The sequence below is a fragment of the Ovis aries genome, chromosome 14 (assembly GCF_016772045.2).
Source record: "Ovis aries strain OAR_USU_Benz2616 breed Rambouillet chromosome 14, ARS-UI_Ramb_v3.0, whole genome shotgun sequence".
Taxonomy (NCBI): Eukaryota; Metazoa; Chordata; class Mammalia; order Artiodactyla; family Bovidae; genus Ovis; species Ovis aries.
In genome coordinates this window covers 46,038,457-46,061,749 of record NC_056067.1, presented here as the reverse complement: position 1 = coordinate 46,061,749, position 23,293 = coordinate 46,038,457, and the positions used below count along the sequence as shown (strand labels likewise).

The 23,293-nt window shown below is 50.2% G+C and overlaps 1 protein-coding gene across 3 annotated transcripts in view; it reads right to left on the bottom strand.

The window, feature by feature from the left end:
• Window positions 1–23,293, bottom strand: part of WDR62 (WD repeat domain 62) — a 49,723-nt gene that overhangs the window by 10,097 nt on the left and 16,333 nt on the right. For 2 of the 3 annotated variants that reach the window (XM_027977380.3, XM_042230836.2), the window contains exons 6-19: window positions 22,342–22,479; window positions 21,754–21,936; window positions 19,234–19,394; window positions 17,546–17,735; window positions 14,945–15,082; window positions 13,276–13,454; window positions 10,899–10,990; window positions 8,520–8,645; window positions 5,050–5,117; window positions 4,813–4,934; window positions 4,005–4,080; window positions 2,608–2,719; window positions 2,305–2,368; window positions 1,475–1,600 (exon numbers count right to left, since the gene is read on the bottom strand). In XM_027977380.3, coding sequence (XP_027833181.2) covers window positions 1,475–1,600; window positions 2,305–2,368; window positions 2,608–2,719; window positions 4,005–4,080; window positions 4,813–4,934; window positions 5,050–5,117; window positions 8,520–8,645; window positions 10,899–10,990; window positions 13,276–13,454; window positions 14,945–15,082; window positions 17,546–17,735; window positions 19,234–19,394; window positions 21,754–21,936; window positions 22,342–22,479 — 1,775 coding nt within the window. The remainder of the gene's footprint in view (window positions 1–1,474; window positions 1,601–2,304; window positions 2,369–2,607; window positions 2,720–4,004; window positions 4,081–4,812; window positions 4,935–5,049; window positions 5,118–8,519; window positions 8,646–10,898; window positions 10,991–13,275; window positions 13,455–14,944; window positions 15,083–17,545; window positions 17,736–19,233; window positions 19,395–21,753; window positions 21,937–22,341; window positions 22,480–23,293) is intronic. The other variant, XM_042230835.2, reaches the window with a different exon arrangement.

Sequence of the window (23,293 nt, the reverse complement as noted above, 5' to 3'; positions counted from 1 at the left end):
GCCTAGGGCTGGGTCCGTAAGAACACACTCTTGGCTTCTGGTCAACACAGGGCTGGGAGATCTCACCTGCTACAACCTCTGCTAAAAACATACTGTCACAATAAATGACATGTAACAAAGGCTGGCCTGGAGAAGGAAATGGCAACCCACGCCAGTATTCTTGCCAGGAAAATTCCATGGACAGAGGAGACTGGCGGGTTACAGTCCATGGGGTCGCAAAAGAGTTGGACATGACTTAGCAACTAGAAACAACAAAGGTTGGGCTCAAAAAATAAGACAAACTCTTCAAGGCCCACAGCAATGGAATAGAAAGCAAAGCAGATGGTAGGGCATGAGTCCTGAACTGCTGGCTCCTGTTCCAAAAAGCAGGGTTAGCAATGAGGGCCGAAGAGCTGTCCACTCCCTTGGTGCCTAGATCTGCATCACCTCAAGATGACTGCAGAAAGTGAGGCTCTGTCAGGCCTGGTTCCCAGGGGGAGGCAAAGGCAAAGCCTCAAGACAGAGAGAGAGGGCTTCCCTGGTGGTCCAGTGGTTAAGAATCCACCTGCCAATGCAGGGGACGGGGTTCCAGTCTGGGAAGATTCCCTATGCTGTGGGGCAACTAAGCCTGTGCACCACCAACTACTGAAACCCACGCACCTAGAGCCTGTGCCTGGCAACAGGAGATGCCACTGCAATGAAAAGCCGTGTGCACCGCAAGGAAGAGCATCCCCAGTTCACCACAACTAGAGAAAGCCCGTGTGCAACAATGAAGACCCAGAGCAGCCAAAAATAAATAAATAAATAAATAAAAAGAAAGAGAGAGAGACAGGGACAGCTCCAGGGACAGGAGAGAAGAAAATTTAACACCTCCCACTCCAAGTGAAACTTCCAAACCAAAATCCCAAATCAAAGACCAGAATAGGAATTCACTCCAAATAAAACTGGTCTTGGAACTTAAAGACGTAAGAAATAGGTTTAGGAAACTCAGGGGTATAAGTGAAAGAACAACTTCCATTTAAAGATTAAGAAGACATCTCTGCTCTCCTGGACCCTTCCCTGACCTCCTCCCTCTGCACCAAGGGCTGGGTCGGGGGCCTCCTCTAGTCCCCACAGCCCCGAGGGCTCCGCACCAGAGTGCTCACAGGCTCTCCTAGCACTTGCGCTTTTACACTTCAAAGCCCTTCTCATGTGTGTTACTGTAACTTCGTATTCAAAGTCCATTTCCCAGAGAATACATGCAAAAATATAGCTGATTCACTTCCACTATATAACAGAAGCTAACGCAACATGGTAAAACAACTATACCCCAATAAATGAAAACCAAAACCAGAACCCCACAAAGTTCATCTCCTCTTCGAGGCCCTGAGAGCACAAGGGGCAGGGTCTGGGGCCTGGGGCTGTCCGGGCCCTGCCTGTGTCCGCAGCCTCACTCCCCACGGGGGCCGGGGCAAGAAGACAGCCCTCTGGTGAATGGATAGGAGGCTGCCAGGACCTGGGGTGGCCGCTCCATGCGCCGTCCTTCGTGTTCTGCTGCTGCTGCTCCCGGTGGTCGATCTCCAGCAAGTGCTGCTTCATGCAGTTGGTGATCTCAGGGCCCAGGTGCCAGATGAAGACACAGCTGCAGAGGCCAAGGAGAGATGTGGAAGGAGAAGGAACGGTGAATACAGAAGTCATCTAACCCACCTGCGTCACCGTAGCCAAGCCCCTACTCCCTGGCCTGGAAAATAGCTCCCATCAGCTCAGCGCAGGTCTACACCCTGGTGGGGTCCAGGGCCCCCTAGTAAACCAAGGCTGCTCTGAAGACCTCAAGACCCACGGAAGACATCCGTGAGAGAGGGTAGTAAATTGAACAGAGTGACAAAAGGGACGCCCTAGGACACCAACCAGGTGCTAAGGAACTGACACGTCATCTCATTTGACTCTCACCTATGATTCTCAAGGTGGACGCGGTCATCTCTCTCTCTTTTTTTGGCCCTACCATGCAGCATGCAGGATATTAGTTCTCTGAATAGGGATCGAACCCCCTGCCCCCTGCCATGGAAGCTTGAAGTCTTAACCACTGGTTCCAGTGGTTAAGTCTCGGGCTCATCTCTCTCTTACAGAGGTTCAGAAAGGGGAAATGACCTGCTCAGGGTCACAAGTAAGCAGATCTAGATTTGAACTCAGGGTTTGGCACACTGTCCGGCAAGAGTAAGCTGGCACGCTCAGAGTTCCAGCTGTGGGCACCGGGCTCTAGTGTCTGAGCCCTGGCTCTCCCCATAGGATAGGTCTCACCCTCTCCCAGAGAGAGGCCCTGCCGGGCAGCCTCCAGGCCTTTCCCACCTGTCTCCGGACACGGTGATCAAGTGACGGCAATCATAGGTGAACTTCATGCCGGTGACAATTTCTGCAAGCAGAGCAGAGAAGCTGCATTGGTCTTTTTCACTTATTTATTTGACTGCTCTGGGTCTTAGCTGCAGCATGTGGGATCTAGCTCCCCAACCAGGGATCGAACCCAGGCCCTCAGCATTGGGAATAGGGAGTCTTAACTACTGGACCACCAAGGAAGTCCTGCACTGGCCTTCTGAGCTAGAAGGCTGAGTGAGGGCAGGTGGGAAGGGGTCCCAAGCAGAGGGGCACACCCACCTGAATGGCCAAACATCTTGGCAACACACTCGCCTGAGTAGAAGTCAATCACTGAGATGCTTTTGTCAGAGCAGCTCGTGGCCAGGAAGGTGCCGGAGGGGTCCACGTGGACCTGCCGAGAAGAGCGCCCACGTGACACTGGAGTGGCCTCCTTCTTCCCAGAGGCCGGGGTCTCAATATCACAGCCCCACTGACCAAGGACCCCCTTATGCTGGGTGCTAGGTAAGTGGACTCATCCCAAGTTAGCCTCACGACACACCCCATGGTAGGTAGAAGCTCCTGTCCCCATTTCACAGGTAAAGAAATTAACCACCTCCACAATGGTACTAATGGCGGCCAGGCCCTGTGCTAAGTACTGTTTGTATGTGGATTTATTTCCCCCACAGACCCCTGTGGTAGAGGCTTAAAAGAAAAATTTTTTTTTAATCCTAATTAAATTTGTTACAATATTGCTTCTATTTTATGTTTTGGTTTTTGGCCATGAGACATGTAGGATCTTAGCTCTCTAACCAGGGATTGAACCTACCCACCTGCACTGGAAGGCGAAGTCTTAGCTTTTGGACCTCTGGAGAGGTTCCTATAGAGGCTATTTTTATTTGCATTTTAGAGATGATGAAATAGGATTGAGAGGAGATGACATTTACCCACGGTCACAGACAGCCCGAGGCACAACTTTTAGAGGATCTGACTCTGGATATAACAACTCCCCTAGTCCAGAGACTCTTGAGAAGGTTCCCACCTCATTCTGGATAACACAGGCCGGGGGGAAATTTGAAGAGGGACCCCAGACCTCTCTGATTTTTCCCACCACACTCTATTGCCACTCAAATGGAAACCACTTAAATGTCCTCACTTGGGAAAAGTGAAAGAAAGTGGCTCAGTTGCGTCTGACTCTTTACGACCCCATGGACTATAGAGTCCATGGTATTCTCCAGGCCAGAATACTGGAGTGGGTAGCTATTCCCTTCTCCAGGGGATCTTCCCAACCCAGGGATCGAACCCAGGTCTCCTGCATTGCAGGAGGATTCTTTACCAGCTGAGCCACCAGGGAAGCCCAAGAATACTGGAGTGGGTAGCCTATCTCTTCTTCAACGGCTCTTCCCAACCCAGAAATCAAAGCAGGGTCTCCTGTATTGCAGGCAGATTATTTACCAGCTGAGCTACCAGGGACACCCCCACTTGGGGAAGGGTTCAGTAAATAAATGTAGAGCTGCTGGGGCCACTCCTGGCTCCCAAGCATCCTTAGTCAGCCAGGCCTGAGTGGATGCTGGCCAGCATGTGATCCATTGATCCCATGCCAAGGAGGACCCATATTTCAGATGGCTCCACAGGGCAGGAAATAGACAGGGGTGTGTGTGTGTCTGGCGGTGGTTGCAGCCAGGGCCCCAGTTCCTCACCTTCAGCAGGGACCCCTCGTCACCCTGGGAGCCCTTGTAGCACTTCTTCTGCTTCCCGTTCACGGTGTTGTAGACTCTGGAAAGGGAGGGCAGGAGTGGCTAACGCGGCCCCACCCACACCCCTTCTCGTTCCAACCTTGCCTGCTGCCTCCTCTCCCTGGGAAGCCCCCAGTACCTCTTTTCCTCCGCTGCCTAGATTGAAACCCCGTATCAGGGAATGGGACCCTGTCTCAGGCTGAGGTCACGGAGGTTATGTCTGGCACCCAATTTGAATAAGCAAATGCAGGAGATGGAGAATCTCTTAGGACATGCGCATTCCTCCATATCCTTCCCAGTCTAAGCTCAGATATCCCTTCCTGTGAGCCCTGCTTGAGCCCCAGGTGGGATGGATGTCCTCCCAGGGTCCCCCGAAGCCTTTGGGCTCTCCTCATCCCGGCCCTGACCACTCCATGCTGTCACTATCTGTCTGTCCTCCCCTGCACTCCACGGAGGCAGGGCTAGGGACTCCCTCTCTCTTCCCTGCAGACAGGTACTCAAGAAACGAGGGTGAATGGTTTACGAGCCATGCCAGCACCTCTTGGTTACCCCATGCAGGCTCCTGAGAGCCAGGGAACCCACTGTTGACCTGGAGACAAGGCCTGGGTGAGCCCAGCTCCTAAGAAACACCCACTGGGTCCCTCCACTCCACCCAGCTTCTCAGGGACTGATGGGCAGGGGAGGAAAACTCATGAGAAGACAGACCCACAAAGGCCCTGCCCAGAGACCAGCCAAGGCCAGGCCAACCGAGCCGCCCAGGGCAGCTCCTCACCTCACATTGCGGTCCTGGCAGGCCACGGCCACATACTTCTGGGTAATGTCGATGTCCATGTCATACAAGGTAGTCTTCTCAGCTACATGGTGGGTACGGACAAAGTGCAGTCCATCCGAGGCCTGGCAAGGCAGATGGGGTTTAGTTTGTTTGTTTGTTTGTTTGCAGATGGGGTTTTCAGAGGATACCCCCGAGGAGCCCCCACATCCAGCCCCCAAGGAGGCCACCCCACTCTACCCGCTGGGCACTGCGGAAGTAGATGCTCTTGTCGGCGCCACAGCTGATCATCTGGATGTCTCTGTTGCCTGGAGGAGGAGGCCGTCATGAGGTAGGGCTGGGCCCCTCTGAGCCCGACTAGGGCTAGGGATCCTAGCTAGGGAACCCTACTATAAGGGAACTCTGCTGGGCATCACAGAGGGCTTCCTGGAGGAGGTGACAGGAGTGCTGGCAGGTGGGAGGACTCTGTAAGCTGTGAGCCATGTGCGTGAAGATGTACGGACGGTGCAGTGGGCAAGGCAGGCCTCTGCAGAGCAAGAGCATACAGGGAAACAGGCCAGGGTATAGCAGGGGCACCAGGCTTAATCTGGGATTCGGAAAAGTGACTCAAGCCACAGAGTGGAGACGTGACTGAAGCAGGCAGCAAGAGGAGACAGGCAGACTGCTGGGAGGCTCATGCCATCAAGAATGATCAGAACAACTTCCCCGGTGGTCCAGTGGGTAATAATCTGCCTGCCAATGCAGGGGACATGGGTTTGATCCCTGGTCCAAGAAGATTTCACATGCAACTAAGCCCGTCTGCCACAACTACTGATGCCAGTGCGTCACAACTAATGATGCCCATGCACTCTAGAGCCCGTGCCCTACACCAAGGGAAGCCACCGCACTAAGAAGGCTGTGTGCCACAGGGAAGAGTAGCCACCAATTGCTGCAACTAGAGAAAGCCCGCATAGCAATGAAGACCCAGCTCAGCCACAAATAATAATATAAAAAAGAATGATCAGAATATCCGTACAGGGACTCCCTTGGCGGTCCAGTCGTTAGGACTCCACGTTTCCACTGCAAGGGACTTGGATTCAGTCCCTGGTCAGGGAACTAAGATCTCACAAGCCGTGTGGCACAGCCAAAAAAGAAAAAAATCCACATAGATCCCAGGCCAAGCCCTATGCCACTTGAGCCTCCCCCTCCTGACTGTCACCAGCCACATTTTTGCAAATGTGAACCCAGGGGCTCAGAGTTACACAGTCCTTGTCCCAGGGTGCAGAGAGTCAGGACCAGGCCAGGGCTGATCCAGGCATCCTCTGGTTATTAAACACTGTGCTCGGAAGCCAAGCTTTCTCTTCCAAGCCTCAGCTTCCTGTCTGTTCAATGAGCCTGTGTCAGCTACTGCCCCGTGGAGTGGCACTGAAGCCCCTGGGACAGTGGCTGCCACCTGGTAGGCACTATCGATGTTCTTGCTTTTAGGCTTCTCTCTCTATAGAAGAGGAATAATCAGAGCACAACTACCTCACAGAGTTGTGGTGATGATGAAAAGACAGAGCAAATATAAAACACGTAGAGCCTTGGTACAATGGATGCTGCTCCTTCGTGACAGGACATTTGCAAGCTCCCAGGCCTGACATTACAAGCTAAGATGTTACTCAAGTGGGAGTCACTGGTCTTAGAAGGGAGAGAGCCCTGTGTGTGGGAGGAACCCAGAGAGGGCCTGGAAGTTACTGGTAATGTTTTGCTTCCTAACCTGGGGTGGAGACTCCACGTGTTTAGCAAGATTAGGACCAGGATCAATCAGAACAATCTCTAGCTAAAAACAAGGGGTGTGTCTAGTTCAGGCCTACCGACTGTGAACTTTGATGTGGATAGTCACTGTATTATGCTGTAAACTATTCACAGATTTTCTGTTCACTTTTTGGAATATATGATTCAAAGAAGAGAGTTCAAAGACTGACATTCTTTAGCTGGGTAGCTTCAGACAGTTTCCAGTTGGCTGGTGCCCAGTTAATACAAATCATCAATGTTTCGAGCACAATGCCCAGTTGAGCCAGCTCACCAGAGCGGGGCTCACAGGAGCTGGGTTTAGGATGCCCATCCTCTCACACCACCTGGGGCTTTAACAGAGGTCCACACTGTCAGAAGGACCGACTCGTGGGTCACCCTCTTGGCTAGTTGTCACCTCTCTTGGATTTAGACCATTCATTAAAGCTAAGGTCACTGCTGGGCACAGCACAAGGTTTACTGATCTATTCTACCTACCTCTCCCCTGTGGAATGGGATGGTCTAAACAGTTTTTTTAAGGCTGTCTGAGAAAGTTGAGCTGATCAGCATTTGTTAGGTCCTTACAAAGAGATGCAGGTTTGATCCCTGGGTCAGGAAGATTCCCTGGAATAGGAAATGGCAACCCACTCCATTATACTTGCCTGGAAAATTCCAGGGACAGAGGAGCCTGGCAGGTTATAGTCCATGGGGTCGCAAAGAGTTGGACATGACTGAGCGACTGTACGTACACACACACACCCACACCCACACACACATCACAACACAGCAAACACTGTTAACCTGTTTTTGCTCAGCTCCCACCCACCTTAGACAGAGACAGGGCAGAAAGTGGGGAAGACCAAGAGATACATTCTCAGCCACAAGATTATATGTATAAAACTCTTCCTAGTCAAGAACATGGAGCACAGGCATGTATTCTCTCCATAAATGGATTCTTCTTGAATATAGTTTCGAATATGTTCTTGGGTTCTGACCATTTAAACTCCTACAAGGGCCTGCTTCCCCTCCTCTTGGAATCCCTTAGGGCCAGGGATCTCCAAACTGAATCTTTGCAGTCTTGGAGGGATCCCTTCAATTGCCTGTTTGAGTGAGGGCTTTGAAGGAAGACAGCCTTCTGCAAAATACTCGCTGTGTGACTCTGGCTGTCAAGTGGGGTAACTGCTGGGACAGCACAAGGGTCATCACCCAGCAGAGAATTAGCCTCCGGTAATTGTCACTGTCACCCATTTTTCTGCCAAGGTCCCCAGCACCCATCCCATCCTGGATTGGCATTCTGACTTCCTTTTGGGGCACTCGCCTAATGTTAGCGCTCCTGGATCAGAGGTGGAGGCGGGTGGGAGCTGGAGAAATGGGAGTCAGACCCAGCCTAAGAGGATACTCCAAAGCTCTGGCACCAATAATTGTCCTGGAAAGGGGTGGCGCCTCAAGTCAGCACCAGGAAAGTCAGCTCTCAATTTCTGCCAAAGTGATACGAAGAGGGGAAGTGTCTTTCCAGCAGCATGGGAACGACTGAGACCCTGCCCACCCCAGAGAGGCACAGCCGACAGAGGGAGACAGTCTGGATAACTTAAAAAAATTCAGCCTTTGGGGGACTTCCCTGGTGGCCCAGTGGTTAAGACTCTGTGCTCCCAATACAAGGGGCCCAGGTTCAATCCCTGGTCTGGGAACTAGATCCCACACTAAGAGTTCTCATGCCACAACTAAAGATCCTGCATGCTGCAACAAAGATGGAAGATCCTGAGCACCACAACTAAGACCCAGCACAGCCAACTAAATAAATGATAAAATAAAAAAAAACATTCAACCTATGGATCCAGCCGGGCTTGAATCCGATGTTGCTGCTCCCTTTTTCCTCTAAGCTGAAGGGGGCTCTGCTGTTACGTGCAGCCAAAGGAGCCCACTGAATGAGGCGCAGGATGCAGAAGGCAGGGGCTTACCAGCGAACTTGATGGCCGTGATGGATGAGGAGTGGTCATCCAAGGTCTGCTCCAGGTTGTAGTTCTTCTCCACGTTCAGCACGTGGATCAGTCGGTCCCGACTGGCCGAGGCCAGCAAAGTCAGCCCTGTGGGTGAGAGGGAGGTCCTGGGTTCCCCGGGGACCGCTTGATGGCTTGGCCTCTCAGACAGCAGCGTGACTAAGCTTTCCTGGCCTTGAGGAAGGGGATCTCTGGTTTCCTAACTGCAGCCAATTTGCCCCAGACCCTGGCATTCTACATCCCTCGCCACCAGGTCGTGCAGGATGAATCCTGATGTACACATGGACACTCCTCCACCTGTGTCCATATCAGACACTTCAGCAAAGCCCAGCATACCTTCCTACCCAGTCTAGCTACTGGCAGCCATGGGAGGCCCTGCCAACTTCTCAGCCTCTCCAAAACTCCACCCACCCCCTCACTCTTTGTACTCTGGCTTCATGAGCCTCACATAGGCCCTACTGACCATCTGCTGACACCCTGCCTTCAGACATTGGACCTTCGTGCTGGCCCCCTCAAATGGTGCCTACCCTGGGCACCTGCTAGGTCTAAGGCCTAACTTGTGATCTGAGGTGGAGGGGAGCTCAGGAGAGGTGTACTGGATGAAAAGAAATGCAGAGGAAACTTGGCAGAACAGAGTATTGAGAAGGAAGGAGAGAAGAAGAGCATGAGAAAGAATATTAACCTCCTCAGTACATAACTTCATCAGCATTATAGTCCTGCCAAAAAGCTATCATCAGAATCAAAACATGAGGAAAACAAACAAATCCAAATGGAAGGAAATTCTATAAGATGATTGGTCTGTATTCTGAAGAAAGACAAAGTCATCAAGACAAACTAAATGAGGCTGTGGAAATAAGCCTCAAGTCAGCACCAGATCAAAGGTGACAAAAGGGCCAGGACAACTAAAGGGTGAACCTGGACTGGAAAGACAAAGGCGCTGCAAAAGACAGCCCTGGGAAAGCCGGCACAACGGGAACAGGCTCGAGATACGGACTGCTCTGGTGAGTCAGTGGTCAAGACTCTGCCTTCCAATGCAGGGAACAAGGGTTCGATTCCAATGCAGGGAACAAGGGTCGAGGAGCTAAGATCCCACATGCCTTGAGTGCTGCAACTAGAGAAGCAACTAGAGAAACCAGTGCTCTGCAGCAAAGACCCAGCACGGCTAAAAGAAAAAAAAAAAGCCCAAGAGAGATGACAGATTTGATAAGATGTGCATTGGACAAGTGCACTGTAGTGAGGTAAATAGATGTTCCCATTGCTAGGAAATGCTCACAGAAGCATTTAAGAGTGAAAGGACAGCATGCCTTCCTCTCAAGTAGTTTTAACTTCCTCTCAAGTGGTCTTGCCTAGAAAATTCCATGGATGGAGGAGCCTGGTGGGCTACAGTCCATGGGGTCACAGAGTCGGACACGACTGAGCAACTTGGCCTTCGCCAAGTGGTTTAGCGAAAGAAAAAAAAAAACAGGGCTTCCCTGGTGGCTCAGTGGTAAAGAACCTGCCTGCCAATACAAGAGACATGGGTTCGATCCTTGGTCTGAGGAGATCCTGCGTGCTATGGAGCAACTAACCCCGTGCACCGCAACTACTGCGCCCTTGCTCCAGAGCTTGGGAGCTGCGACTACTGAGCCCACGTGCTGCAACTACTGAAGTCCACACACCCGCAAGCCTGTGCTCTGAAACAAGTGAAGCCACTGCAACGCGAAGCCCATGTACCACGACGAGAGAGGGGCCCCCTTCGCCAAACTAGAGAAAAGCTCAAGCAGCAATGAAGACCCAGCACAACCAAAAATAAATAAATAAAATTACTTTTTTAAAAAAAGAAAAAATTATATACATGGCATCATTTTATCACGAATGTGTATATACACACACGTGCACAAATCGAGAGAAAAGGAGAGAGGGGAAGCAGATAATGTCATATGCCTATTCACAGGGTCAGATAGGATTTAAAGAAAAAACCTGGGGAGTTGTGAAGACTCTACAGGCGTTCATGATAACATTCTTGTAAATTTTCTATAAGCATCAAACTTTTTCAAAAGAGTATGTTTGACTACTGATCGATCTTTTCCAGCAGAGAAGGAGCTCATCCATCCATTTACTCATTAACCTTGACCTCTTTAGCCTGAGCACTGTTTGGGGTGCTGGGGACCAGGGTAAGCAGGTCAAGTCCTGCCTGCTGGGTCTTGCTTTCAGGAGTCCCAGCCACCCTGGTCCCAGGGCCTGGCAACAGGAACTCTTATTAAATGCAGGAGCCCTAGCTGTCATTCACAGTCCCACCAGACACCAACTGCCCCTCCCGGGGGCTCTGCCAGGCAGGCCGTGACCCCACCGCAGGCTCACCTGTCTCCGGCTTAGAGTACTCCAGGCATAGCACCTCAGCATCGTGGGCCTCCACCTTGACCAGCTCATCCATGAAGTGCAGCTCGTGGATCCTGGGAGACACACACTGCCTGCTGTACCCTGTCCACTGCCCCAGGCCTCAGCCCCAGGTGCTCTGCTATTAGAGAAGGTCAGAGCAGCCAGGCGGGGGACACAGAGAATACCCTGCCCTGGCCAACTAGTCTACAGGTGCCTGACCATTCTCGGCACCCAGAAAGCTCCCAAGCTTGAGGGCACCTCAGCAGGCACCCCGCCCCTTGTGGTTCCATGGATTAACATCTAGGATGGTCCCTGGGGAAACAAGGGTTAGGGGAGGGCTATTATCAGAGTTGATCACTGGGGGTGGGGCAGGGGTCAGAGGTCATACTCAAAGATAGGCCCTATGGGTGGGAACATTTTTGTTGCCTGTTTTGCTTTTGGTTTTTGGCCACGCTGTATGGCTTGTGGAATCTTAGTTACCTGACCAGGGATTAAACCTGGGCCTTTGGCAGTGAAAGCACAGAGTCCAAACCACTGGACTGCCACGGAGGTCTCAGGTGGGAACATTTGAAATATATATATTTATTTATTTGGGTATGCCTGGTCTTACTTATGGCACACAAACTCTTAGCTGTAGATGTGGGATCTAGTTCTCTGACTAGGGACTAAACCCAAGTCCCCTGCATTGGACGAGCAGAGTCTTAGCCACTGGCCCACCAGAGAAGTTCCCCAGGTGGGACCATTTGATTCTAACTGTTTTGGCCACACCCCAGGGCTTGCAGGGTCTTAGTTCCCTGACCAGGGATTAAACCCAGGCCCTTGGCAGTGAAAGCCTGGTCCTAACCACTGGACTGCCAGGGAACTCCCTCTCATTCTTCAGTTCAGTTCAGTTCAGTCGCTGAGTCGTGTCTGACTCTTTGTGACCCCATGAATTGCAGCATGCCAGGCCTCCTTGTCCATCACCAACTCCGACTCACGTCCATCGAGTCCGTGATGCCATCCAGCCATCTCATCCTCTGTCGTCCCCTTCTCCTCCTGCCCCCAATCCCTCCCAGCATCAGAGTCTTTTCCAATGAGTCAACTCTTCACATGAGGTGGCCAAAGTACTGGAGTTTCAGCTTTAGCATCATTCCTTCCAAAGAACACCCAGGGCTGATCTCCTTTAGAATGGACTGGTTGGATCTCCTTGCAGTCCAAGGGACTCTCAAGAGTCTTCTCCAACATCACAGTTCAAAAGCATCAATTCTTTGGCGCTCAGCCTTCTTCACAATCCAACTCTCACATCCATACATTCTAAAAGGGTCTCAAATCCAGACTTTCCTCATATTCTTGCCAAATGAAATCAGAGAACAGGTCACCCGGGACTTATAAGAAATGGCCATCCCAGCTCCTCCGTTCTCTACCCGTGTGATCGCAGCCCGGCCACTCGGCCCTTCTTTCCATCTGGAAGTGGTGTGAACAGCAGCACTGACACCGGAGGGTCGCCGAGAGGACTGAATCAGTCTGTACCCATGGCGCGCAGGCCGGCGGCCGGCCTGGGAGAAGACCGTGATGCCTAGCTCTCCTTACCGTTTTCCGCCATTCACACCAGGATGCTGTCAACTGGAGCAGCCCCCTGACCTGCTCAGTTTGCCTCATCAGCGACTGACATCGAAACAGCTACTAACATTTAAAAACCATAGAATTTCACAGGAAAAAATCTGCACAGGAAGTTTTTTTCTGTCGTTCTTGGATGACGGCATATGTGACAACATGGAGCCTGTCCGCTGGCGCTGTGTGGCGGCTGCCCCTTCATGGGGCGCACAGTCTCCAGCGGCCCTGGTCCTTTCCATCCCGCCAGAGACCCAGCACCCAGGCTGTCACTGCTGTACCCTTTCATGTTACACCTGATTCCTGTGACAGGGCTCATATTCTGGCAGCACCTATCAGGCCTGTCACATCTTGAAAAACCTCTGCAGGGTGGTAAACAGCCAGAGCCCTCAGATGTCCCATCCTCCGACCCCTCTCCTAGCACCCCCAGCTCCAGCTGACATCTTCTCTGAGGGTTCAGCAGTGGTGCCATGGGGCCAAGAAGGTGTCACCCTGCTCTGGAGTCATGCAAGTGTGCCTGTCCACTTGGCAGGCAAAGCTCACATGGCCCAGTCCCTAGGTGGCTACTCTGACATACTGGGAGCCAGCCCTTCTGGAAGCCCCTTCTCAACTTATGTTCCCAGGGTGGGCTGGCTACCAGGCTGCTACCCACACTCCCTCATTCCCAACAGGCAGCTGGAGGTGCCAAGGCCAGGGCTCCTCCCCACTGCCCTGAGCACCCGAGCCCAAGCTGGGAGGTGTGCAGTAGACACCGCCAGGGCCCACTTGCCTCAGATTTCCACTTCGGTCGCCTGAAGCCAAGTGTTGGCCATCAGGACTGACCTGCATGACTCGAACACCAGCTTTCACGTCCATGGGCATCGCATTCTCGCTCCCCCGGTCTGGGAAGTGTGACATGTCCTGCAGGTGCTGGATGTCGTTCTCCACATACACAACCTTCAGCAGGGTCTGCAGAGAGGAAAAGGCTGAGGTCAGTGCTGTAAGTAGCTCTGAAGCACTGCTGCCATTGTGTCTCCTTACAGCCAGTCTCCCAATCTTGATTAGCAAGAGAACTCCGATTCTGACTTGGAAGCTTCATCACTCAGAATAATTACTATGCCTCCCAGACTCCTTTGCATCTAGATGAAGTTGTGTGAATAAATTCTGGTCAATGAGATGTAAAGCAAGTGAAAACTCTTCTTCCTTCCCACTGTCCAGCTCCCTGGAACTTGGATGTGATGACTGGTGCTCCAGTAGCCATCTTGGGTCATGAGGATAAGGGCCACTCCTTCAAAATGGATGCCAAAACGGCCTGGACTTGTTACCACTAGGCTATTTTTATGAGCCAGAAAATCAAACATTTACCTCTTGTTTGGGCTTTTTCTATTGTGTATAACCAAATACAACACATACATCACAGGTGCAGAAGAGAAGATGGTTGGGGGAGAAGAGGTGCTAGTGAGGGTAGCAGGAAAGGAGCACTTGCTTTACATATCCTGCATTAAGGCCCTGTTCTGGTCCAGTGTTACTGGACCTCTTTTGGGTTTTCCAACTCACCAAGCTCTTTCCTATCTCAAGGCCTTTGTGCCTTGGTGTAGAACACTCTCCCTTCCCCTCTTTACGCTGCCCAATCCTCCCATCTAAGTTATCTCTTTCTCTAGAGGCTGCCCCTAGTGCCACAGATAGAATCAGATGAATATTCATGTGTCCTACTCATACCTCACAACTTTCTTTCATGGTACTTATCATGCTTGCAATTGTATCATAGTGTGTGTAGGTACTGGCACCTTGTCTGCCTCCTCCACTAGACTGGAGGTGCTATGAGAGAAGAATGTGTCTTAGTCACTGATGTGTCCCCAGCATGCAACACAGCACCTAGCACTGACCTTGGTAGTATCTGAAGAGTCAGTGAGTGCATGATTTGGGCCTTAGCGCCCTGGAGAAGCTCTCTCACTGACTTGGTGACACCCAACATTTCTCCAGCAAAGTGTTTTCTCCCCAGCCTCTCATCATGCCAGCAGCCCATCTCTGACCCCAGTCATTGCTAGACAGGGGACACCTCTGCCTGGTTTGGCCCATCACGTGCTCCCCAGGGGGTTTCTAGCCCAAGACTTGGGGAACAATTTCTTCTTTGTTGAATATATTGGATTGCCTGGAGTAGCTGTGTTCACATACACTTAAGAGAGTAGGAGCTGACTCAAAGGAAAGCAAAGAGGAAAGACCATTAGAGAGGGAGAGAAAGAAAACAGAGAGGAGACAGAAAGTGACCTGCCTTGGTTCCTGGTTCCTGCCCTTAGTGAAGTCAAACAGCCAGGTTCCATAAAACTTTCCTGCCCTTGACAGGGAGGCCTGGCGTGCTGCGATTCATGGGGTCGCAAAGAGTGGGACACGACTGAGCGACTGAACTGAACTGATGCCTTTGTTCCTCCTAACAGACAGATCACAATGAAGCCACTCACATTACTGAAGATGTTCTTCTGCCAGTGAGAGTCAGGGTTGCTGTCCATGTTCCAGAAGCGGATGGTATTGTCTGAGGAACAAGTCAGAAAAGATCCTGATGGTAGACAAGCTCTCTGATCTTCAAACTCAGGATACACCTACAGTCCCCAGAGAATAAGGCAAAGGGTGTTTTAGTACAACCACTTTGATGACAACACTGTGACCTACTATTGGATTTTTGTGAAAAAAAGTAAGTTGCGGGGCTACCCTGGTGGTCCAGTGGTTAAGAATCTGCCAGGCAATGCAGGGGATACAGGTTTGATCCCTGGTCTGGGAAGGTTCCACGTGCCTTGTGGCAACTAAGCCCATGTACCACAGCTAGTGAGTCTGTGCTCTAGAGCCTGAGGGCCCAGAGCTCACGCTCTGCAACAAGCGAAGCCCTCGTGCCACAACTAGAGAAAGCCTGCAGGGAGCAACGAAGATCCAGTGCAACCAAAAATAAACAGACAAATAAATAACAAAATAAAGTCAGTGTTGCTGAAAATCCAATGATGAAAATATTGAATAATTTGTGACAATAACAACATAGAGGGGAAGGGACAGAACTACATAAAGAGCAGAGTGTTTGTATACTATTGAACCTAAATTGCTATTATTTCAAACGAGTTTGTTAAAAATGTAAGATGTTACTTATAATCTTCTAGTAAGAAGGTAACTTTAAAATATACAAAAGAAGAAATGAGAAGCAAATCAAAATGGAACAATACAAAAAAATCAAACACAAAAGAAGGTAGTGATAAAAGAATTAAGAAACATCAAAGATATAAGAAAGCAAATAGCAAAATGGCAAGAGTAAATCCTGGATAGCATCACCACCAACTCAATGAACATGAATTTGAACAAATTCCGGGAGATAGTGGAGGACAGAGGAGCTTGGTGTGCTACAGTTCATGGGGTCGCAAAGAGTCAGACATTTCTTAGTGACTGAACAACAACGTAAGTTCTCTTATGTGGCATAGTAAGAGTAAGACCTACTTTACGAAGAATTACTTTAAATGTAAATGAGTTAAACCGTCCAATCAAAAGGAAATAAATAGCAGAAATAAAAGATCCAACTATATGTTGTCCACAAGCGATTCAGTTGGGACTTCCCTGGAGGTCCAATAGATAAGACTGTGCTTCCACTGCAGGGGGCCGTGGGTTTGATCCTTGGTTGGGAAACTAAGATCCTGCACGCCATGTGGTGTGGCCAAAACAAGAAAGAGAGAGACTGACTTTATATTCAAAGATACATACAAGTTGAAAGTGAAGGTAGAGAAGAAGATACTCCATACAAATAGTAACTAAAAGGGAGCTTTGCATGTCTATAGAAGCATTAGATAAAATAGACTTTGAGTAAAAAGCTATTAAAAGATCAAAACAGACTTTAGCTTTATCTGTAATATTTCATGTTTTTTCCCAAGAAGAATGTTTTTATACATAAATTTTGAAAATTATTTTTAAAAAATATTTTTGTTAAGTGAGAAAAGTACAAGCAACAGAAATGTCAGATCCATGAAGGCAGATACATTGAAGCAAAGAGCTGGATAATGCCTATTCAAAAGAATGAAGTTATTTCTCACAGTCTTGAATTGGGCCACTGAAAACATCACTTATCTAGCACAAACATTCTCAGAAAAAAAAAAACAAAAAAAAACTGGATACAATTCTTTCTCCAAGAGTTGCTTTATTGGCAAGAAGTACTTCGAATACCTTCAGAGAATGAAAAAGTCCCACAGATTCATTCTCAGAAAATAAAGACTTCTTTAATACTTAAAAAACAACAAAAAAGCAAGCTTCCCTGGTGGCTCAGTGGTAAAGAATCTGCCTGCCCATGAAGGAGACTCAGGTTCGATCCCTGGTCTGGGAAGATCCTACATACCGAGGAGCAACTGAGCCCACGCGCCACAACTATTGAGCCTGTGCTCGAGAGCTCGCAAATTGCCACTATGGAAGCCCCAGAGCCCATGCTCCTCAACAAGAGAAGCCCGCGGACTGCACCTAGAGAGGAGCCCCTGTTCTCTGTGACTAGGGAAGTCCATGAAGCAACAGAGATCCAGCACAGCCAAAACTAAAATAAACCCCAATAAAGTACACAAATGCCCTTGACAGAAAGCTCCCTGAGGCACATATGCTCCTGCTGTGGGGTCTTTGAGCCTGCCATACCCCCAGTGGTGGCTGGCCTCACCCCTCTCTTCCTGCGAGTCCCTCACTAGAAGAATGCCACACCCTCAGAGAGGCTTTCCCTGACCACTCTCCTTTCTAAAATAGCACCTCTGATCCCATTCCCTGCTGGGTGGCTTTGTTTCTCTTCAGAGAGGTATTGCACTCGGCATGTTCTAGATTGATGTGTTCATAGGTGTACTCTACCACCCGGATGTGAGCTCCAGACGCGGACTCACGTCAGCTTCCTGCTCAGACATGTCCCCAGCACCCAGAACAGCACCTGGCACATAGCAGGGGTCCAGGAGTATCTTTGGCAGGTAGGGTTGAACGGGCTTCCCAAACTCTGCAGAAGCTTTCTCAGCTGAGACCCCAGGCTGGGGCTGAGCAGGGGTAAGGAGAGGGAGAGAGGGGCTCACCTCCACGTTCCAGACGTAGGAGCTGTGGAAGAGCTCCGACCACACCTTGCCTACTTGGTTGATGTCTCTGACATCCCAGATGTAGATGCTGTGGTCCTTGTACACGCAGGACAGCCACTGGTGCGTGGGGTCAAAGGTCAGCGCCACTGTATCCGGGTAGGTGGCCTCTGCCTTCCTGTGGAAGAGGAAGCTGACAGGGCCACGTGAGTCGTCAGTCACCACCGATGTCACTGCGAGTAGTGACAGCTGCCTCTGGTGACACCCGAGCAGCCTCCTGCTTGGCAATGCCATCTCTGATGATCTCTGTGGTAACCCAGCTCTCCCACTCCGACTTTACTGCTCGCTCCATCTTCTTCCTTTGCTTTGCTTCTAATACACAGGCTGTAAACTGGAAGCTTCTGCCTGGCCCCTGAGAGTGTTTGAGTTTTCAACTTCTGTCAACATTTCTCTCCCCTCATTTTACTTGGCACAAAATCCATCCTCTCTGAGCACAGGATCATGGCCTTCTCTCTTGGCCTCAACACATGATCAAAATTTCCGGTACCAGTCCTGGCCTGGGACCTTCCTACCACAGCTACAGTTTACTGAGCCCTCCAGGGTGCTGAGCTGAGAGCTCTAGCTGTGTTGAATTCCCACAACCTCCAGGAAAGGTAGGTACTATATTATATGTACAGTGACCTGCCTGAGGCCACAGAGCTCACAGTGGAAAGTGGCAGAGCTGACCTCTACAACACACTGTCGTCCATCTTCTCCTTCTTTTCTGGCATCTGGGCACCCTCTCCAAACGCTTACCCAGGAGGTAGTCCAGACACCCAGCACCCCCACAGACTGACAACAAAGCAGGCAGATACACCACAGCTCAGCCCCTCCACTCTCTCAACACGGCAGCCAGAGGTCTACTCCTCGAGGCCTCACCAAGTAACACCAATGCCTGAGGTCCCAGTGGCTGTTCACTGACTTAAGGATAGGCTCCAAGCCCTTCCAGCAGCTTCCATCAATGCTCTCACTTGTCATCCTTCCCCCACCCGGCACACCAGGCTCCAGCGACATGGCCTCCTGCTGTCCCCATGACACACTGAGCCCAGTGTGCTGTCCCCTTAAGGCCTTTGCATTCGCTCTCAGGACCCAGTTCTCCACACAGCTGGCTTCATCTCACCGGGAGGCCTCCCCCAGCCACCCAATCAACATAGACCCATCCCAAGACCCTCTCCTGGAGTCCCTGCTTTATTTCAGCAAAGCATTTAAGACTATCTGAAATGATCTTTTTTGTTTTTCAAATGTTTATGTACTCATCCATCATCCAGCACCTTGGGGCTTCCCAGGTGGTGCTAGTGGTAAAGAACTCACTTGCCAATGCAGGAGACATAAGAGACTCAGATTCAATCCCTGGGTGGGGACGATCTCTTGGGAGAGGGCAAGGCAAGCCACTCCAGTATTCTTGCTTGGAGAATTCCATGGACAGAGGAGCCTGGTGGGCTACAGTCCATAGGGTCGCAAAGAGCTGGACACAACTGAGCGACTGAGCACGTATGCATTAAACTACAGACATCACGAGATTCTGCTGCCTCCTAGGGTCTGTACCCTGCTTCCAACCCAGGGCTGCCAGTAAGCAGATGGATCAGGAAGCATGGGTAGATACTGGCAGAGGGACTCTAGGTGGGCCCCCCCACCCCCGTGCCGGGCAGTACCTGGGCTCCAGGCCCTGGGCCACATCCACCCCCAGGTAGTGCGGCTTGGGCAGGTTGGTGAGGTACTGTAGGCTGTGGGCTTGGAAGATGCGGACTATCCCATCAGTGCAGCCACAGAAGATGAGCTCCTGGCTGACACAGAGGCAGGAAGACAGGGAGACCTGTGGGGGCAAAGGGACCCAAGTGGGCTTGGTGCTTCATGTGGCCCAGATCAGGTCAGCCTTGGGCCTCCAGAAAAGCTTTATAGTTTTTGGATTTAAGAAGCCCATATTTTGAACTTACTTATACAACAGAAAGAGACTCATAGACTTAGAAAATGAATTTATGGTTGCCAGGAGGCAGGTTAGGGGGAAGAGATAGGGAATTTGGGATGGACAGGTCCACATTGCTATATTTAAAATGCATAACCATCAAGAACCTACTGTACAGTATAGGGAACTCTGCTCGATGTTATGTGGCAGCCTGAATGAGAGGGGAGTTTGGGGGAGAATGGATACATGAACATGAGTGGCTGAATTCCTTTGCTGTCCACCTGAAACTGTCATGACATTGTTAATCAGCTATAGCCCAACACAAAATAAAAAATACTTTTTTAAAAAAGAAACCCATTTTTTGCAGATTTTAAGATTTTTGAAATCAAGACATAATGTACAGTCACTGTGGAAGAAAAGGTGGCAGCAGGCACACAAAGGCATAAATTGGGGCAGAGTTGTCATTGCTATAGAGGAACTCAGCTGTGCATAGAAAATATCTCCTTAGCTGATTGAGAACTCTGAGGTCACCTGCACTAGACGTGTTGAATTTTAAGCTTCAATTTGATTCCATATTACTTAAAAATAACTTCATAGAGAGTATATACTTCAAAGCAGCACAGAAAAAAGTTACTATCTTTTAGGAAGGACTATCCATTCAACCAGGGCATGCCCATAAAGGGGTAGGACATGCCAAACTTCTAGATACAGCTTAGAGTAGTTAGGACAAATCTAGAGAGACTCAGTTTCTGAGCCATCTAAGACCACTGCTCAGGGACTAAGCATCTATCTATCAAAACTTCTGACTTGCTTAAAGGTTCAGCAGTTCTAGCAGGAGGATGCAAATGAGAAAAATAAATAATGTTCACTGCAGCACTGTTTACAATAACCAGGACATGGAAGTAACCTAGATGGCCATCGACAGATGGATGGACAAAGGTGTGGTACATGTATACGATGGACTATTACTCAGCCATAAAAAAGAACACATTTGAGTCAGTGCTAGTGAGGTGGATGAAGCTAGAGCCTGTTATACAGAGTGAAGTAAGCCAGAAAGAGAAAAATAAATACTGCATATTAACGCATATATATATGGAATCTAGGAAAATGGTATTGATGAAACTATCGGCAGGGCAGGATTGGAGATTATAGAGAGTGGACTTGTGGGCACAAAAGTAGGGGAGGGGGAGACGGATGGAGAAAGTAGCATCAACATATATGCACTATCTGGTGTAAAGGGGATAGCTGGAAAGGCTGCTGAATACCACAGGGAGCCCAGTCTGGTGCTCTGTGATGATCTAGAGGGGTGGGAGGGGGGAGGGGAGGGAGGCTCAAGAGGGAGGGGATGTGTGTATAATTATGGCTGATTCGTGAGGTTGTATGGCACAAACAACACAACACTGTAAAAATTAAAAATCAAAACAAAACAAACAAAAAAAATGATGTTTAACCAACTAGGAAAGACAGAAAAGGCTCAGAATTCTCTGCATGCCCCTTGCCAGGCCGTTCACCCTGAAGCTGAGGTCCGGAGGAGAATCGCAACAGCAGGGATAGGACAAGCAGGAAAACTTTTGATGCTTCTGCTAACAGCCAAACAGGCACCCAAGCCCAGGATGGAAAGACAGCTTGGACTCAAACCCTCAGATCCTGAAGAAAAGTGGTTCTGCAATTCACTGATACATCATTTTTTGGTTTAAAATTTTATGTGTTTTTTTAAAACGTTTAATTCTGGATTGGGGTATAGCCAATTAACAATGTTGTGATAGTTTCAGGTGAACAGCAGAGGGACTCAGCCGTACATATACATGCATACTAAATTTTTTTGTATTTTATATAGCCTTTGATTGTAAAAACAATATAAAAATTATTAAGTCCATGATACCTTAAATTAAACAAGGGAAAAAAGCAGTCCTCCCCCCAGCCAAGAATGCCCAGTAAAGAAACAAATGTGAACTGGACCACACAGTGATGGGGAAACAGTTGTAACCCTGACCCGTTACAGGGGCCAGGCAATGTCCTAAGTGCCTTACATATACCATCCCACAGGACACCCCTATCAACTTGGTGAGGCAGATAGCAGTAGTCCCATTTTACAGATGAGAAAACTGAGGCTCATAGAGCCTCTCCCAGAATCAAACAAGCAGAACCATAAATTAGACCCTGAGCTGGCGTGACCAGCTATGATGCAGGGGCACTGCTGAGTCTCTGGAGACACATGTCATGGGAAGAGTGTTTCCTGCACTGACAGCAGAAAGCGGGGCTGGGGTACCTTCAGGTTGATCCACTTCTCCAGCACCCTCTTCTCGTTGAACTGACAGAGGAGGCCCGAGTAGGACACACAGAAGGTACTGCCTGCCATCTGGCCCCGGCCACAAGCCACACCACAGAAGACGTTGTCATGCAGCTCACCCAGGATGCCTGAGCGCCCCACCAGGGGCACCGTGCCCGTCACCTGGAGGGAGAGTGGGGCACAGTGAGACCCCGAACAGCCAGCCTAGTCCCCAGCCAGGTCACGACAGGCTCTCCTGACCAGTGGACAGGACACAGCTAAATGCGAGAACTCGCAGAAACACCTCCAAGTGAAGAAGAAAGAAAAGAACATGTATGCCTCCAGGCAGAGTGGCTGGAGGCCACAGGCCCGGAATGAGGGGTGGCCCCAGGGCCCAGCAGGGAAGAAGAGGTTTCCCAGCAGGTCTGGCAGTCAGTCAGCACCTGGAGAGCAGTCCCAGAGACAGAAGGCCGCCCCACTAAGAGGCTATACAGCCACTGCCCCCGAATCATAGCAGAACCAGGAGCCCCTACTACCCTTGACAGTTCTCCCCTAGGCCTGGCTGAGGGGGTGGGGATGAAAACTAACCTTTGCTTCGGTGGACACTTCCAAGAACCAGAACCGCACGTGCCGGTTCCCAACAGTGACAAAATAGCTGCTGTCCTCTGAGAAGGAGAGGGCAATGACCCGGCACGATACCTTGTTGGAGGCCACCAGGATGTCTTTCTGGAAGAATCAATGCAGAGAAGGTCACCCCAGCACCCACCTCACCAGACTCTTTGAGCCTCTTCTCTCAGCCCTGTGTCTCCCTGCCCTCACCTGCTCCAAGGGTGTCTTCCTCAGGCCCTTCTTTTTAGGGAAACCTACATGTGACCCTCTTTCATTCCCAACACAGAGGAGACTGAGGCCTGGAAGGGCTTCCACATGAGAGGAAGTTCCAGAACTCTCCTCGGGAGTCTAAGCCCTGCAGCCCACACATGGTGTTGAAGACAGCCACAGCTAGAAGCAAAGGACGGTGCAACCCATGTTGCTGGAGACTGGGCTTCCACTCTGGGCCCCACTGAGCCCTTCACAGGACAGCTCAGGAAACCCCTCAACAGTCCTATGAGGGAGGTGCTTCTCCCCTACCCTATCATGCTCAGGGAGGACTGTCGCATGCTCAAGGTCACACAGCAGGTGATGAACAGAGCCAGGACTGACACCCGCTTCTGCCAACTCTAAATCCTCCCCCAGCTGTTCCCAAGCCCAGCCTTCCAACGCATAGACCGGAGTTCTCCCAACTCAACAAAGTAGATACTATTACATCCATTTTACAGATGAGGAAACACACTCACAGAGAGGTTAGGTCACTTGCTCAAGGTCACAGCTGGTCAGTATAAAAAGAATGATACGTTCCACTAGTTGAGAGCTTGTCACACGCCCTACAACAAATGCCTGGAATAGGGATTGGCATGCAGTAGGTGCTCAAGAAATATTTGCTGGATAGGGCTTCCCTGGTGGCTCAGTGGCAAAGAATCCGCCTGCCAATGCAGGAGACACG